The sequence below is a fragment of the Phyllosticta capitalensis genome (genome assembly GCF_038381095.1).
Source record: "Phyllosticta capitalensis strain CBS 128856 chromosome Unknown BKA78scaffold_7, whole genome shotgun sequence".
NCBI lineage: Eukaryota > Fungi > Ascomycota > Dothideomycetes > Botryosphaeriales > Phyllostictaceae > Phyllosticta > Phyllosticta capitalensis.
In genome coordinates this window covers 1,588,353-1,605,564 of record NW_027117445.1, presented here as the reverse complement: position 1 = coordinate 1,605,564, position 17,212 = coordinate 1,588,353, and the positions used below count along the sequence as shown (strand labels likewise).

Here is a 17,212-nt window from a genome sequence, read left to right as displayed (position 1 = left end):
TCTCATTGTTCTCAGTCTGGTTTGTTTGTGAGGGCTCTGATAGTGCCGAATCGATTGTGCCATGATGTGGTTCTTCTCGTCTGTCAATGTCCGCCGAAAACCTCACTCTATGGGAGCCAAGTGCCCTTTGCGAAGAGGCGTTTCTCTGAATTCCGGGGCGATCGGTGCTTTGTCTCTGGGGCGCATTGGAGGCAGGCTCTTGCTGTGAAGGCGCATTGTCTTCATCTGAAGTGTCTCTTGGGCCGTGATCGGGTGGAGCATCCTGGGCCACGTTGTCTCGGGTAGCTTCTTGGTCGACTTCAGATGAAAGCCGAGCAGGTCGTCCTTGGGAGCCAGGTCGACCCGGAGAACCTGGAGCAGGACTGCCAGCCATGTCGGTGGTGGATCTAGGGATCCGGCAGCGAATTCATAGAGAGGTTGCACGCACGGCTGGGAGGACGTTGGGTTGGTGGAGCGAATGACGTCGGTTCGCGGAAGCTAAGGATCGGGGAGCAATTCTTCAGTCGGGGCCTCGCTTGTCAACGAGAGACTTGGGAAGAGTGAGGAGGAGGGAGAAGAGGCCACTCGAGGTTGCAAGTGACGTCGCGTACAGATTGAGGCGCAGCGCAGGTCAGGAATGGGGAGCAAGGACTGAAGGCGGCTTACAGCTTGGGTTTCCCTTGTCGACGACTCGCCCTCGGTGCCAGGGCAGGGAGTCCCTCTGTCCCCTCCCACCTCGTATGCGCCCCGCTGACGCGCTTGGCTTTTGCGTTGCATGGCAGTGTCAGGAGCCGTTTCTTTGTTCCAATTCTTACCTACCTGTACGCTCCGTAACTCTCTCTAAGAATACATTCAATGTCCGTCTCATGCACTCGACATCTGAGACTTGCGCTCCTAATTTGATCCATGGAGGCCTTGCCGAGCCGCCGAGCCATGGCTGGATCGGATACCGATATGCGACTCAAAATCCAGCTGCAGAAACCCAAAACCCAGCCTTCCTCCCAGCGGCCAGGCCCGCATGCGCTGCCGTGCGTTGGAAACAGCGAGCCTGCAATCAACTTTCAGCCTTGTGGAGATTGGTCTGCGACTCGGGCCTGCTGCACATCATCATCGCTGTCGCAATCCTGAGGTGTCTGTCGTCCAAGCTAATCCATTATGTGCCTTCTCGCCTACACTAACTATAGACAAGCACAGAGCGCGGCTTGTCCAATGGATTCGTAGCCGCCTGTCTTGCTCTCAAAGGAAGAATAAGAGACCAGTTGCTCAACTCAATTTTTTAGTGTCAAGACCGTCCAACGCAAAAAAACGCAGACCCGCCAAACTCCCAAAACTTGAAAAATTCGCCAACTGTGGTGCAAAAACACAAGGAGTCGTCGGCCATGTCATTAGGTCTTTGATGCAACAAACTGAGAGGTCCCCTGCGCCTTGCCATATGCTAGATAAATGGGTATGTGACTGTGACTGAGACTGTAAAGAAAACTGCTGTCCTCATTGCTGCGCCGCAACGCACCAATGCCGGTGGTACACCCAAGCACTCTTCTGGCACTCCTTGCTGCAGTACTTGGTGCGGCGGCATCGACGGCATTTGGCAAACTGTCTTGTGTACTCCTCCCACTTGCCGCACTGGTAGTAGGCACATTGCCTTATCCCACCACGCGAGTCGTCCTTGCGGCAGAGGTTTCTCATCACCACTCCAGCCCAGTATTGCATGTCTTGAGAGTGATGCCGTACCGTAAACTTCTCGACCAAGGGAAAGATGTTGAAGTCATCGGGAAGGAGGTACTCCTCTTCACACTCGTCCTCTTCTCCCATCGCTACGGCCTTGCCTGGCTCGGCATCCAAAAGATCCAATTCTTTGCCAATCTTGAGCCTAGGCACCAGGTGTGACTTTTGAAAGTATGACCGCAGGTTGCAGTATTTGGAAACGTACGCGAGGAGCTGCAGCGACATCAAGACATCTTCATCCCTCGGCATGGCAGCAAGTACGCCGGCAGTAGCATTGCGGTCTTGAGCAGAGCGGGAATACCACGGAGCCTGGATTCCGGTGGGGGGAGTAACATTTGCAACGTTGATAGCAGGCTGGACAGGCGAAAAGCCCAAAGGACCTGCAGCAGGTGTGGCTACTGGGTTAATAATGCTACCATCAATGGCCGAACGATGAGTGATGTTAAAGGTTTCCGCTTCAGTACCCTCAGAAGGAGGTGCTGTGAGTCCGACTGGAGTTGCACCCGCGTTGAGCATTTCGTCGTTGTCGACAATGTCTTGCATGTTGATCTCGTTCTGGATTCCAACGATCGGCTCGCTCGCAGACTCAGCAGCGGCGTTATCCTCAGAAACGATTTCTTCGGCCTGGGCGTCGTTGTCCGAGTCACCAGAAGTCGACAGCTGGTGCCGAATGGACGGCCTTCTCCGGGCCCTCGAGGCGATGGCCTGAGTACGTGATGATTCAGCTTGGACGTGGACAACAGCATTGGGAGTAGTGGGAGATTCGGGTTGAGAAGTCATTTCGCGTTGCAAGGCCGGAAGCATGGAGGGAAGACGGTCGGCATCTCTTACAGGTCGGATGGCAAAGTTGTCTTGGGTTTCGATCGAGGAACCAGCCGGGGGGAGGGGTTGCGAGGTTTGCTGCCGAGCACTGGACCGAGGGGGGATGCCATGGTTTCGTGATTCGCTGCGGTGATGGTGGTGAGGTGGGGGACGGGCGAAGTTGGTTCGTTCCGGCGGCGAGCTCAGGGAGAAGGGTGCGGCGGGCGTGGGTTCGATGATCTGCGTCTCCATCCGCGGTTGAGGGAAAGGAAGGGGTTGTGGGATTTCGATGGGAGGAGGGGCGTGACGCCTGGATCTGTCTGACCGAAGTCCAGGGCCCAGGGGATCACCTGCTCTCCCATACTGCCTCCCGGACAACCCAAACCGAGGGTTGCTCCGTTTGTACTCGGCCTCGGCCCTCTCTCGACACTTGTCAATGACACGGACGTAGTTATCCAGCACCGTGGCGATGACGGGAACCATATCCGCTTCGACAACTCGTGTCCTGACGGCCTCGGAGCCTCGGATGCCGATGTTAACGACACATTGGAAGGCCAGATTCCATTTCCAAATGTCCATCATATCCTTACTCCTCCCCTCTTTCAAAATGCATACCAGCCTCTCGACACCGCCATCGACGGTCAAAATATCGCGGATCCGGGCAGAAGAGGTTGTCAAGTAGGCCAGGTGGTTGAGAGAGTTGATGAGCGGGAGGGTGGAAGTGCAGTCGAGGGCCCGGCGGTCATAGAGGGCGGTGGTGATGCCCACGGAGGCCTTGTTGGAGTTTGGGATGCTAAAGTTGACCTCACGCATGATGGAGGACGGATGCAGATGGCGAGGAGTCGGTGGAGGCGTATAGAGGAGGGTAGCGCACGAGAGTCCGGTGCAAAACCCGGGGTGAAAGGACTGCTTCAACAGTTAACACCAGAAGGCTGTGGAGGGAGCAGCAAGGCCACACACCCACTAACGCCAGCAATGCAGGTGAACAAAGGTGTCGGATCCAAGCAAACACAGCGCGTGAGTCGTTCCAATCGTGTTTGAGGTGTCGAGTCTACGGCGCCACAGTCGAGGCGTCGGGTCCGAGCGGGCGATCAGAAGGAGGTCGAAGGCGACATGCGTTGCGGGCGGAGTGGTCGGGTGAGGATGGAGAGGGCCGTGAAGGACGTCGGCTTGATGCTCAACGGGCTTTGGTGATGGTGTTTGCTCTCCTGAGGGGGCCCGCGACGGGAAGGCGCACGAGCCGTGGCGATTGCCCAGGTCTTCTGCAGTCGATCGACTCGAGTGAGGAGGGAGGACGGGGCGGACGGGAACAAGAGTCGAAGGCTGCGGGCGACGAGAGCAGCGGAGCGGAGCGACGGGTAGGAGATGCAGTGGTGTTGGCTAAGGTAGGGTAGTCGTGTGATGTTGGAGTAGAAGTAGGGTGGATGGGGAGGAGGGCGGTTGGTGAGGAGGAGGCTTGCACCGGCAGCCGCCCGAAGTCGATAATTGCCAATTCATGCAGCGCGGCTTGGCGAGATTAATAAGGACCCGCCTTGGCCAGCCGACTTTGTTAGGCTCACTTTGTCGAATTTCCTCTCCTTTCAGCTGGTACATCCAACACTTTCTGCAGACGTGCGCTGACCCTGACAGCTGTCCGGTCCAGTCTGTTGTGGTGTGGCGACTGACTTACGGTAGTGGTAGAGACAGAGACACGACAGACCCCCGCCCCTCCTCACCGACCCCTTTACCACAAAATAACTGCTTGAACCGCGCCAACCCGCGCTTTTTTCCCACATCATTTCTCTTTTGTGACGATTGCTACCATCTCCGTCATGTCTCTCGTACTCTGCAGCGACACGCCAGTCAGACCTTGACCATTATCAACTGGTTTGCGGCACGACCGACCCTCTTCTCCACATTTCTATCCGCGACACTTTGTCTGGCCTCACACATCACCATCTGAACAAATACCTCGCCCGACTGCTCTAGCTCTCGATCCTGCACCTCTCACCTGCTACCATGGCCGACCCCACGGTGCGCGATTTTGGCGATCCTGGCCGCCCTTCTAACCCGTACGACGTCGAAGCTCAGGATGCACCGTCGTCCAGGTCCCCCATAGGTCGTGGCAGAGCTCGCAGGGGAAGCGCAGTGTCCAGCATCTCGACAGGAACAGATCGCAACAGGCGCTCAGTCGATACTCTGTTTAGACGTCCCACGCGCACCAACACCGTCACGCACTATCATTCCCCCACGCGCCCAGTATGGGAGTCGGAACCAGGAGCTGAGCCTGGTGTCGACTACACGGCCGCCGACACAGATGCCCGCCACCAGAATCTGCGGGCTGATGTTTCCATTACTGTCGTTGATTTTTCAGACGAAACCATGGTGCAGCACAAGCTGGAGAATGACTCGCTCGCCGCCTTTCTGGACGTACCCAAGCAAGACTGGGTGACTTGCAGATGGATCAACGTCAACGGCCTGAGCTGGGACGTGATCAAGCTCTTGAGTACTCACTATGGCTTGCATCGCCTAGCAGTCGAGGATTTGATGAATACCAGAGGAAGAACAAAGGCGGATTGGTATTCAGACCATGCTTTTTGTAAGTCCACATTTTTCTTGCTTTGTTCTGAAGACGAGACTCTTCAGCTGTTTCAGCGTCATGTGCTTGGCGCTCTGATCAAGTCTTTGGCGTGTTGTTTTTGGCAAATGTTTGGTCTACGTCTCGGGGTGTCATGTCATGATAAGCTTCGGATCCGAATCCATTTTTTCTCGTGGGCCAATCACGTTGGTTTCAGCTACCGGCGCTGGAGTGATACTGACATTGCAAAGTCCTCTTGACCCTACAGAAACTTGTGCAGCTCCACAACCATTCCGACAGCAGTTCTTCTAGCTCCTCCTCCGAATCTGAAGATGATGACTTTCAGAACAAGCAAGATCGAAAGTGGTTTGAACGCCTTTTGAGGCGGCGACGTCAAAAGATGAAGAGACAGGTTGTCAATGGCAATGGTTCCGACAAAGCAGATTCTCGCTACAAGCTGGAGCGCATGGATTCCAGTCTTCCTCCCGCCTCGTTGGCCAAATCCAAGCCGAAGCACTTTAGAACACTTCAACGCTACCGCGGCGGACCGAATCTTGAAAGGACAGAGTACATGGAGAGACACTCGGCGCTGTCCCGAAAGGACCTGGCTGTCAGTGTCGAGCAAGTGTCGATGTTTCTCACGAGCGAAAATACCGTCATCTGCTTCTTCGAGCATTCCGCCGAAGATGTTGAAAAGCCCATTCTCACTCGTCTCGAGACTCCGGACACTATCCTCCGGCGCAGCGCAGATGCCAGCATGATGGTGCAGGCACTGATTGATGCCATCATCGATCTGGCCATCCCCGTCACCGCGGCCTACGAAGACGTTATCAGCGACCTCGAACTCGACGTCTTGACCGAACCAAGTGTTGGGCATTCAAAAGCGCTCTACATTATGACGACGGAGCTCTCGGTTCTAAAACATCGCATTCAGCCCATCATCGGCCTGATCAACGCCTTGAGGGACCACAAGGTTGAACCTGTTGGTAGGTCTACCACAAACACCACCGCCCTTCATTCATCTAACACTTCCACCAGCTCGTCATGGCCTTGAAAGCAGACCCTCACGCCTCTCTGCGTCGAACGTAACCATCAGTCCCCTCACGCACACATACCTCGGCGACACGGAAGACCACTGCATCATGATCACACAGTCGGTCGACGCCATGTGCAAGTCTGCCGACGACATGATTTCGCTCATCTTCAACATCATGAGCACCTATCAAAACGAAAGCATGAAACAACTGACGGCCGTGACCATCTTCTTCCTGCCTTTGACCTTCTTGACTGGATACTTTGGTCAGAATTTTGAGCATTTTTGGGCCATCACGAACAGTGACCGCTTCTTTTGGTACATTGCCATCCCCGTCATGGTCGTTACCATCTGCGGCTTGATGTAAGTGTCGTCCACACCCACGCAACCCCCAAAACTCTTACCCGACTTTGGGAAAGAAGAAGAAGAAGTTTTGTACTGACTGGCTTCCTCCCACAGGCGCGGCATGATTCTCCGCTGGTTCCAACGCGCCTTCCAACGCCGCCAAATCTCGCAGTCGCGCAAGAAGCGCGGCGTCTCGCGCTCCCGCGACAAGGCCAAGGGCACCAAAGGCGGCATCAAGCGCCGCGACACCGTCTGGCGCGAGCCGTCCTTCAACCCGGATTTCACGCGATGATGTCTCTCTGTGTGTCTAGATATCTAGCTAAGCTACCCCTAGCTACTCTACCCCGCCCCCGCACGACGTGCACGTTGGAATTTTTTTTTTTTTTTTTTTTCGAAGTTGACAGGGGTCGGGCTTGTATATTTAATCTGTGGTTTTGCGCGGACCGTTGGCGTGGCCGAGATACCCCTGCTTTGTCTGCTTGGTGGGTGCATCTGCGGAGTGCAATGTGATTGGTTGAGTATTTGGCGCGTCGAACTTGTACTTGTGCACATCTAGGACGTGTAATTGGAGGACAATTAGTCGCACTGCTCTCGGCGTGTGATCGCTGTCTTTGCCTGGCTTGGTTGTCTTGGTAACGTATTATTGTGCAGTTGTTGACTGGCAGTGCGGCTTTGAGCTTCTGGTATGGATTTCTTTGCCGCAATCGAAAGAGGCGCCGAATCGTCGCGGAAGGGCACCATCAGATCAGAAGAGCACCAAGAAATTGTCTCCCACCAACTTATCCCCTTCATCCCGAGGAGCACCAGCATCAGCAGAGTCCATCATCAACCTGCCTGTCTGCCTTCCAATTCGACCCGTTGTCCCTCCTCTCTCTGGATTTTCTCCCTCCATGGCCATCTTCATCCCGTTCAAACGCCAACTCAATCCAGTTTTTGATGTGATTGGCATTGCTACTTTGGACTTCACGAAGCTTAGTGGCCGAGAGGTATCAATACCTTTGCGGCAGTGAAGACGCGCATTGATTTACTGCGACCTGGCACCACCAACGCAGAAAAACGGCGGGATTGCCTTCCATCAAATTGTCTTTTTCATCCCAACAACTGCCAGCAAAAGCGGACGCCGTCACAAAACTGCCTGTCTCCCTCCTCCTTCAACCCGCCATCCCTCTCTGGACTCCCCCTCCCTCCACGGCCGTCATCATCCCGTCTCAACACCAACTCAATCACCCGCTGTCCACCGACTCTCCGCGGTCCCTGCCCTCACGCGCGGAGGCTGTTCGCGAGAAAGAGGGGCGCGGGTAGGCGTCGTCGTCGTCGTTACAGAGAACGCCCGTGTTGAGGTCGATTTCGCCAGTTTCCTACTCGCTTCGACCATTGTCCTACCTCGTCATCATCGCAGATTTGTGTGCGCTCGACGCAATCGTTGCGCTTGGGCGCTCGTCGTCAGCGGAACTTTGAGCGCAAAGTGGCGGGCGCGGTGGGCGTTGGTGGAGGAGTTGCAGAGGAAAGGGACGAGGGCGCCGCATCAAATCGATCTTTGCGACTGAAAACGGCGAATCTGGGGTCGACGGGGAGCGCTTGAGATATGATGGGCGACTGCAGGCGAAGTGTGTCGAAGTTCGCAACGACGTGTCAGTGGCAAAGGGAGCCTCTCTGGGCGCTCGCACTCGCCTTGCTTGGTCTCGATGAAATTGGTTTTGCGGTCTGTGTCTGTGGTCCGATTCGAAAGGAACTCGTTAATAGTACGGGTCCTGTGAAGAATGACACTTGGTGGTCAGTAGTGTGTTGCAAAACCAGCGCGCGAAGCCGCAAACTTGCTGACAATGTCTCCTCACGTTCCAAGGCAACTGGACGACTGAGGGCGAAGCGTGTCCAGGTCGACCTTGCCGGAGGCAGCTCCTCCAGGCACTCGCGCTCGCCTTTTTTGGTCTCGAGTGTCGATGGGCTCGTTTGAAGGTTGGTGGTCTGATTAGTGAACGCTTGCCGGTCCAATGCTGAACGACCCCTGATGGTAAGTGGTGTGACACTTGACAGGGCAGTGGGAAGTTGGGCGCGGCACGCGAAGCCGTAAACTCTGGCGCCAGCAACGTCTTTTCTTGTTCCAAGACGTTGAGACGATTGAAGGTAAAGTGTGTCGAGGTTGATGTTGAATGTGGCAGAGGGAGCTCTCCAGCCACTCGCGCTTGCTTTACTCGGTCTCGAGGTCGGTTTTGCGGTATAGGTTTGTGATCCAATTGCGAGCGGAATTCGTACCGGTCCTTAGAAAAGTGACACTGGGTGGTCAGTGGTGTTAGCTCGCCAACAATCTCTCTTCCTGTACCAAGGCATCGACCTGGTTGTCATGTTGTCACAACTGATCCTCGGAAAGGGTGTAACGACAAAACGGTGTCAATCTCGACCTGAGAGCGGAAGCATGATCTTCTTGAGCTAGTGTACGGATTATCTTTGCGATCAATGCTGATTCCAGACATATTCTAGTGACCGACCGGCATCCAAAGGAGAGAAAATCGTCAACAGCGAAAAGAATCGACTCCAACCTTGGGGCAAACGTGAAGTCATCACCAGACCAAAATGTATTTCGAGATGTAGCAGGGCTGAAGAAGCCTGGTCTCGTTACCGTCGAGGTAAAGTGACTCGTGAATCGAACAGCGTCTCTGCATACTAACACCCCTCTATAGAGTCGTTAGCGCCACATCGAAACAAACGTAGCAGTACGCACCTGAGCGTTCTGGACAAGGGCCCGACTGATCCACAGGAATACACTGGAGGTAGCATTCGGGCAACTGTTTCCCAGGAGCTCCACCAGCAAGTCCCTGTGTGCAAGTGTATTGTTCGGCGTAGAACCAGGCCCGGTTCCTATTGAGGCGCACGCTTCCACAGGAACGCTTTTGGCAATTAGCGCCGTTAAGGAAGCCATTGATGACGTCCCTGTGCGCGTTGTATTGGTCTTTGGTGCATGGCCCTGTGTTTTTGTTCGACACGTCCGAGAAGCAGCAGACTTGGTTCGGGTGCGTTCCGCCAGTGGCGAGCGCGACGAAGAGGAATATCTGAAGACAAGTGAGTAGAATGCAACGCAAAAGTGGCGATGTTCAGATTACAATTGGAAATAGAAAGTTCATTGTAATTCCCTTAAGGACAGACCTGTGTGCGAGAGTATGCGAAGGAGTGTAGTGACATCGCCCTACTTTCACCTTTCTTGGAAACCAAGCCTTGAAATAGGGGCGTCATACAGTCGTCCGTGGACTCGATCAGGCTCGCCTCTAAACCAAATTGACTCCAAAAGGTAAATTCCAGGGCACGGCAGAATCGCGCTCATGCCACCCATCATGCGCGACATGCGAGGGTATGCGAGTACGGGCCACCAAGTCAAGATGGCATTGAGCTTTTGTAGACAGAGTCTATCTGGTGTGTTGCGTCGACCGGAGGAGCCCCCCGCGGCTCCAATTGGTGGGTAATGGTGGGCGGAGGTTCCTGTTGTGGCCTGACCGTCCCAAGTGTCGCTCAGATAGCCCAATGCAGCAGCGCGCAACTGCATAGACTCAATGTCTTGCCTCAGGACTTTGCCGGCTGGCGTCATCGCGGGCTTCTTCAAAGGCCGAAGGTGTAAAATGTGCAAAGTGTGCAGAGTCCCGCTATAGCTTTGGCAAAGATCAGCATTTCCTTTGATCAACACTTTCCCGTGGGCGCTTCCACACTTTGTGGAAAGTAGATGGATTGGTGCATTGGTCCATCAAAATACCCTCTGCAAGATCACGTATCTGAAAGATCGCGTAGGATCCAACGGAGCTGGAAAAGGCGGGACCGGGAAACAGGACCAAACGCCGCTGACGACCTCTCACCCATTGGATAATAGCAGCGTTTTTGTCGTCGCGATTGTATTGTTTTGCGTTGTCGCTGTTGCAGTGGCTGTGATTTTGTCGAGGTGTCATAATGTAGTGCTGTCGTGTTGTTGGTGTTGTAGAAGTTGTTATCTCGCCAAAGTAGAAGGAGGCCTCCCTATCAATCACCATCCACGTGACCTCCAGATTTCAACCTTGATTTTTCCTTCCCAGGCTTAGCGTAAGCCCCTCAACTGACCAAATTTTCAGTACCTAGCCATCCATACGGACGAAATTCCCCGTCCGCCTTCATTGCCGCTCCGTGGCACTCCGCTCCGCTCGGGGACATAGAAATCCCCAGTACCTAGCCATCCATGCGGACGAAATTCCCCGTCCGCCTTCATTGCCGCTCCGTGGCACTCCGCTCCTAGATCCTTCCATCAGCTTGGCATCGGAGGATACGTTCAAGACCACAGCCCTCTCAGACCAGTTCTTAAAAGAGACTCGACGCAATGGTTTCAGAAGGCCCAAGGAGGCCCCAACTACCTCGAAATTCCAGCCAACACCTGCTACAACCTCTCGCCCTCCGCCTTCCTCATCAGTCTGACAGCGCAAACAAAATCCACCGCACAAACGATTCGCCCAACAATCGAGCTTAATGTCACCGCACTCGTATTCGCATTAGCGCTGGAATGTTTCGCTGCTTAACTGCCGTCTTGAGCAAGTGTTATCGAGATATGCGAGACTGCCGGCCCCCCCTGGTAACAAGACGTTTAAAAACTCTTAAATATTCCTCTCTTAGGCAACAGCTTGACCAGACAGAGTAATCCGAAAGAAAAATAGAAGGTTACGAACAGGGGAGGGGCCGATCGATCGTGTCCAGACACTGTACCTAGCCCTACGGTCCGCGGACCGCTCCGCTACTCTAGGCACCATCGCATCAGTTGCCGGAACAAACACTAGTCAGAAAGATACTCACCCGTGTGCTGAGTCACGAGATGAGAACCCGGGTGCAAGCAGCGGCCGTGCTTGTTTCCGAGTCTGCAGCTGAACGATGCTTTTTGCCCCTTTTGGACCCGGGTGCTGGCTTGGAGTGGCCAAGCTTTTGCCGGAGATTGTCCATTGGCGAAGATTTCTGATCAAGGCACGTATCATACTTTCGGTACGGTGCTTTGGGCTTGTGTTTGGCTCGTTTGTTTCATTTCGACATCTTTTGGTTTCACACTCAGAGCTTATCTTAACTCAATGTCTCGCTTCGTGCCTTGCTAAACCTCTTTACGAACACACTTGTCGCGTCGAGCCTCGCGCTAAGTACGTACCTTTTAGATTGGCTGTGTTCGACACAGCTACGACTTTTGCTGCTGGAGAGAAGCTTGAAATCGTATCCGCTTTTTGAGCATATATATCCCCATCAGTCGCACATGGTAAACACAATAATCTATCCTTCAGGGCTTTCACTGAAGCTGTCCAAATCGCAGAGTCCTCAATTTCTCTTTCGCGTCATTCTCAATGCGCTAACCCAATCAGGCAATAATGTGGTTTCGAATGCTCACAGCCTGCCAGGGGTGCGCCAGAATCGACAAACAACTCCCACCATTCCATTTGGGCTTCATTATTGAGACGCCCCAACTCTTGTTCTCACACCCCCTCTGGATAATGCTGAGGTGCGGCCTCTACATGGTTGCGCTTTACCTTCACTTCAACACTTTCCACCATAATTACGAAACTACTTGTCTCCTACCCTACTCATCTACAGCGCTCACAACGCACCTGCTGGAAGTTGAACACGCGCCTCTCACGCGCCTACTGCGAGACAAACACGCGCCTCTCGCGCCCCTGCAAGACCAAGATACACCACCTGAGAAGATTTAAAGGTCTAGCGCGCTCAACTATACACACGCACATTCTGCACTCTCTACAATAGGCCACCTTATCACAATAACTAAGGTGACAGAAGAGGAGATGGGGAGATGCGAAGACTTCGCCTCATAACTTCAAACATCGCAAGCAGCCCAAAACCGCTTGTAGGCCTACGCGCATTGTTCAATAACATACATAGTCTCATCTATTCCAGAAAGCCTAAACACTAACAGCACTCGCAGCCTGACGCAGGCACAACAAACATCTCGTCATCAGCGCATCAACCTGTTTGGGCACAACGTCTGAAAAAAGCGTTAGTCGGGACTTTGCAACTTCAAACGTCTGTGGAACTTTGGCCGGAGAATTTTTTTGGAATACCGAGACACTTGAAAAGAGAGGATTACCAGGGGTAGGGGCAGAGGGCAAGGGGGCGCTATGTCGGTGATGTACGAAAGGGGTAAGGTCTGAGTTTGACTCTCCTCTCTGATTCTGGTCTTCCTATTTGTTGGCTGCTCTCTGGAAAGACGGGACGTTTCTTGAGTGACTTCACGCCCACATGCGCGCGAGAGAGATTGGGATTGTTATACATGACAGGACTAGAAGGGAAAAGCACGGGAATGGATACGGTGGGAAAAGGGACGCGGGAATCGGCATGGCTGACACGGTACGATTAGGATGTCGAAAAAGCGCATCGACGCCTCGCTGGTTGGTGGTTGATCAATCATCGGAGCTGGGCTCATTGTCCAGGGGACTGGAAGATCAACGTTGTGGATGCAGTTGATTTGCCCTGCCTGCAATCTAAATCGTAAAACATTCCCGACTCTTAGGCAGCGCCTGAGACCCATCAAGATTTTGTTATTCGCCGCTTCAACATTCTGCCTCCATACCTTCTAGATCTGTTTCTCGCTGGTATACCTCCTGTTTTCGTCGAACTTGCCAATGAAGAGCTAGATTGACGCGTGGTCCTGAGTCTGAGTAACGTGGCTGGTCGTAGAGCACTTGAAATAGCAATTGTGAGTATCAAAAAGCAGCTGGCTCTTTCGATTATGGGATTTGGTCGCCACCATGGCTGCTGTTGCAACTTCGCTGCTGACCCGGACTTTGCGTGTATAGATCCATAGGCTCGCCACGCTCGTTATTCATATTTGCGTTTGAAGTGAGTTTCGGGAAGGGTTGCTTGAGAGTAACGGTCGGGTGTTATCGCCGCTGGCAGATCGTCGAGCTGCGAAGAAGGCGGCTCTTTTACTGTTCAGGCCTTGCTGCTCAGTCAGGTTCCTGAGGTCGTCTATCAATGCGGCCCTCTCTTCGGCCAACTTGGCCTTTTCCTGGTCTAGGAGGAATCCGCGAATTTCCGTGTCCATGATCTGTTCCAAGACGCTGGTTTGGGGACCATACAACTTCAAAATATCTCGGAAGTGAGAATTCTTGCGCAGACCACCGTCTTTGGCGAGGATGCGTTCGAGGGACTCGACATTCTGCAAGCCGAGCTGTCGATCCAATTGTTAGCAAGTAGTTTCGCCAAGGGAACATCTGGTGAGGATGGACCGTGTGGCACTTTTTCGCTTCTGCGAGAATCTCGTCGACGCTGAGATCGCTCTTGCTGGAGCTGGTAGGCCCGGATGAAGTACTGGTGCTGCCCTTGGTGGAGTAGGTCTTGGTAATCCCAGTCGTGAACTTTGGCTGGGGACACGGCCCAGAGTCGTCAAGTTCGGCGATGTAATCGGATAAGCATTTCTCGGTAGCCTCGTCGTCTGATTCGCAGTCTTTGGTTGGTTGTTTCGGCCGCGTGGAACTGTCTATGGCCAAGGGGCTTGAGAGGTAGGGCACGGGGCTTGAGAGGTATGAGAGGTCTGAGGACGAGCGCCTGATGCGCTTCGCAGCCATGCTGTCCGATTGGTGATCGTCGTCCGACAGCTGTCGCTTGGTGGTCCTTTTGACGGGAAGGCCATGCAGCTCTGAGCTTGAGCGTGGGTAGCGCCATGTTGTGGGTTTGTGAAGTGGTGGGAAGCGGAGATGGTTGAAGTTGAACCAGGAAAGAGGAAAGGAAGTGAGCTGAGTAGGCACCTGCCGGACTTGTCACTTCACACGCGCATGGCTCTTGCCTCACCCCATCACGTCCAATACCTGTCCATAGTTTTGAAGCGGCGTGGTCACTACCTACCCCAAGCCCCCTCTTCAACGCTTGTGTCTCACTTCTGCAAGCGATTGAATGCCACTCTCTTGCTGCTCGTCCACCTCTCTGCTCACCACCCACCCTCGTGCAAGAGCACAGCAGTGTTGGAGAAGACGGAAATTCTCATGTTGCGACTCAACTTTCGTCCAGCTGAATTCGTTCGGAGTCCGATGATATTCGCAACGAGCGCACCGGAACTGAGCGAAGCGCTGCGCAAGCTTATCAAACTTCCAACAGTCCATAGGTTCGCAACACGCATGCCCAAACAGGTCGAGCCGTCGGCATCGGACGCTCGTCGTCCGGAAGCTTGCACCGAACAAACATCACCCATGGTCCTGGGCTCGAGAATCGCATCAGTTGAGTGGCGGCAACGACGCTCTACCTACATGTACCTTGGCGCGACACATGCGCCACACGTCCGTCACCTCGAGTCGCTCGTTCCCTGCAACCTCCGAGTTCCATGCCAACCTGCAACAGCCAGCCAAACCGCCTGATTCGTCACAGCGCGTTTCCGAGTGGTCGCCGACCACTGAAAAATTGGCATTTTGCTTAGCGTCCGCCTGTTCGATTTTTGCCTATCTGCTACTTCACCTGCTTTTGTAAGTAGCCGGTTTGCTGGAGAGATGGGCGAGATGGATGGCCACGAGGCACAGTTGCATGTAACCTTAATTTTTGAGATCTGATGCCGAACCTTAATGGCGGCGCGCGCGCGCGGGAGAGCGACTGGAGCGCGGAAGAGGGTGGGATGCGCGTCATCTCGTCCGTCTGGCTGTTCGATACGATGATGGCGAAATCTTTGCGACAGCCGTCGGTCCAACACGGCCTTGATGGATCAAGCCTCCAAGAGAGATTCAAACGATGCACTTCATTGCGTCGAATCGTTGGATGTTGGCTGAGGCGCGAGAGCAGCCAACAGCCGCCCGGGGTCGCCATGGAGAATCACAATGACGTCACGGCGCCGGCCCAGGTGGCTGCCCCTCACGCCGCGCGAACGACCAAGAAAACACGCGCGTCCGCCGCGCCCGCCCTTTGCTCGGGCTTTGATTCTGGCAGACGTGCTGTAAACAACGGGCCAAGGTCTGCAGGTGGGCCAAGCCACGGTTATATGCTGCAGTAATGGATGATAAATACCCGACACTTGATGCGTTGTAGTAGTGGACGGCGACCATGGAAGACTTGCGGCGGAGCGGGGCGGTGGGATACCGAGAGTGTCTGATGCCTTGTGGGATGGCGGTGGGATTGCGCTGGATGATTAAGTGCCATTGTTGTTGCTGTGCTGTGCAATGTGACAGTCGAGGTCCCCGATGCAGGTGGTGACGGTGGCATGAGGTAGATGCGGGTAAAGAGGTATAAAGCTGGGGAGCTGTCCGCCGGTTGAGGCTGCAGTGCTTCAACATCAAGTAAAAGGACAACACACCAAGCCGCAAGCCCTCGCATTTACTTCATCTCTTCCCAACTCTTCTCGAACCAGACGCAAGATGAGCGCCCATTGCAGCAGCGGAGGCGGCCTCGACAACCTGCCTGAAACCAACAAAGCGGCAGGTGAGCCGCTCAGCACGGAGAGCAAGGTGTTGGAGACAGGCGCGTCGATGACGCAGGTGCGTTGGTGCCTCGACGAAGACGAAATGGATTCGGTGCTGACGACAAAAAGGACGTTCGCCCCGTCAAAAGCATCTGCGCACACCTGAACGCGTTTCACGTCTACGCCAACGACACTGGACGCTTCCTAGAGACGAACCACTACTGCGCGCACTTGAACGAAGGTACGGGACGAGGGGAGAAATGATAGGACGACAGTGGTTGACCAAGGGGCAGACGTGCGACAATGCATCCTCTACGACTCGCCCGAGGCCAACGCGCGCCTCATCGGCATCGAATACATGATCACACCCAAACTGTACAACGAGCTGCCGAGCGAGGAGCGGCGGCTGTGGCACTCGCACGTGTTTGAGGTCAAGTCGGGGATGCTCATCATGCCGCAGCCGAACCCGCTGGTGCCGTCGGCGGCGTGGGAGGCGGCCGAAACCAAAGAAATGGAGTCGGTCGTCGAGCTCTACGGCAAGGTCTACCACCTGTGGCAGACGGACAAGGACCACAAGGTCCCGCTGGGCGAGCCGCAGTTGATGACGAGCTTCACGCAGGCCGACCAGATGGCCGAGTTTGACAGGTGGGTTGGCGACCGCGACGGCCGGTTTGGCGCCGACTTCAACAAGAAAAGGGAGTTGAGGAAGCACATCCAGGAGCCGCAGGTGCATCCTGACGCCGACGCGGCGTGGAAGCAGGGGAGCTCCTAGGCTTGGGACATGGCCTCGACATGGTTTAGCGAATGATTTCTTTGACGGCTTTGCAACGACAAACGGCCTGCCTGATGGGGAAGAGAGAAGGTGGTATTTTTTCGAGCAGACAGACCGAGGGAGTAGAAAGGAATGAAACAAAAATAGCAACCGGGCGACTGCAGTGCCACCAATGAAAAAAACGGGTCTCGGGGTGGTGTCAAAGGGCAGCCAATCATTCTTGGTGCTTGTCCAGGGCGTCCTTGGGTCGACTCGGACCCTGCACCCTGGCCGTTCCAGAGGCTTCTTGTACAAATATCAAGGATCCGGCAGCTGCTGATCGGCATTTCTCTAAGGAGCACGTTGACGGCAGATCTGACAGTTGTATACGAAGGTGTTGTAACAGGTGGTCGCGTGAGAGTTCTAGGCTATGCCAAGGGGGAAACAAAACAAGTGGCGGGAGACAATGGCAGCGTTTGTTGACGGGTGTCGAATGGATTCGCACCATGTGCACAGGGACAAGCCACTGTGGTCGTCTAAAAACGAGCATACGGCCATGGCATGCGCAATACGGCGCCACGTCCTTGTCGTCTGTCGCCCAACAACCCGGTACCATGACCGAGAACCGTTGACATTATTTTCTCTCTC

At 54.4% G+C, this 17,212-nt stretch overlaps 4 protein-coding genes across 4 annotated transcripts; 2 read left to right on the top strand and 2 right to left on the bottom strand.

The window, feature by feature from the left end:
• Positions 1 to 1,467: 1,467 nt before the first annotated feature.
• BKA78DRAFT_253779 (uncharacterized protein) lies at positions 1,468 to 3,318 on the bottom strand (the record flags this gene model as incomplete). The annotated part of the gene is made up of 1 exon (XM_066884847.1): positions 1,468 to 3,318. One exon carries the CDS (start codon positions 3,316 to 3,318, stop codon positions 1,468 to 1,470), a length of 1,851 nt encoding a protein of 616 aa, XP_066742832.1.
• Positions 3,319 to 4,503: 1,185 nt separating this feature from the next.
• On the top strand, positions 4,504 to 6,462 carry BKA78DRAFT_253329 (uncharacterized protein; the record flags this gene model as incomplete). Its single annotated transcript, XM_066884809.1, is given in 3 exon segments — positions 4,504 to 5,083; positions 5,314 to 6,103; positions 6,123 to 6,462. 3 exon segments carry the CDS (start codon positions 4,504 to 4,506, stop codon positions 6,460 to 6,462), a joined length of 1,710 nt encoding a protein of 569 aa, XP_066742831.1.
• Positions 6,463 to 13,257: 6,795 nt separating this feature from the next.
• Positions 13,258 to 15,680, bottom strand: BKA78DRAFT_345187 (uncharacterized protein; the record flags this gene model as incomplete). Its single annotated transcript, XM_066890481.1, has 6 exons — positions 14,883 to 15,680; positions 14,678 to 14,851; positions 14,373 to 14,631; positions 14,226 to 14,242; positions 13,664 to 14,182; positions 13,258 to 13,605 (listed from the first exon to the last, which is right to left on the bottom strand). The coding sequence occupies exons 1-6, from the start codon at positions 15,222 to 15,224 to the stop codon at positions 13,258 to 13,260; spliced, it is 1,659 nt and encodes a 552-aa protein (XP_066742830.1). The 5' UTR covers positions 15,225 to 15,680.
• An 89-nt stretch (positions 15,681 to 15,769) lies between these two features.
• Positions 15,770 to 16,585, top strand: BKA78DRAFT_297297 (uncharacterized protein; the record flags this gene model as incomplete). Its single annotated transcript, XM_066886747.1, has 3 exons — positions 15,770 to 15,889; positions 15,943 to 16,054; positions 16,089 to 16,585. The coding sequence occupies 3 exons, from the start codon at positions 15,770 to 15,772 to the stop codon at positions 16,583 to 16,585; spliced, it is 729 nt and encodes a 242-aa protein (XP_066742829.1).
• Positions 16,586 to 17,212: the final 627 nt, after the last annotated feature.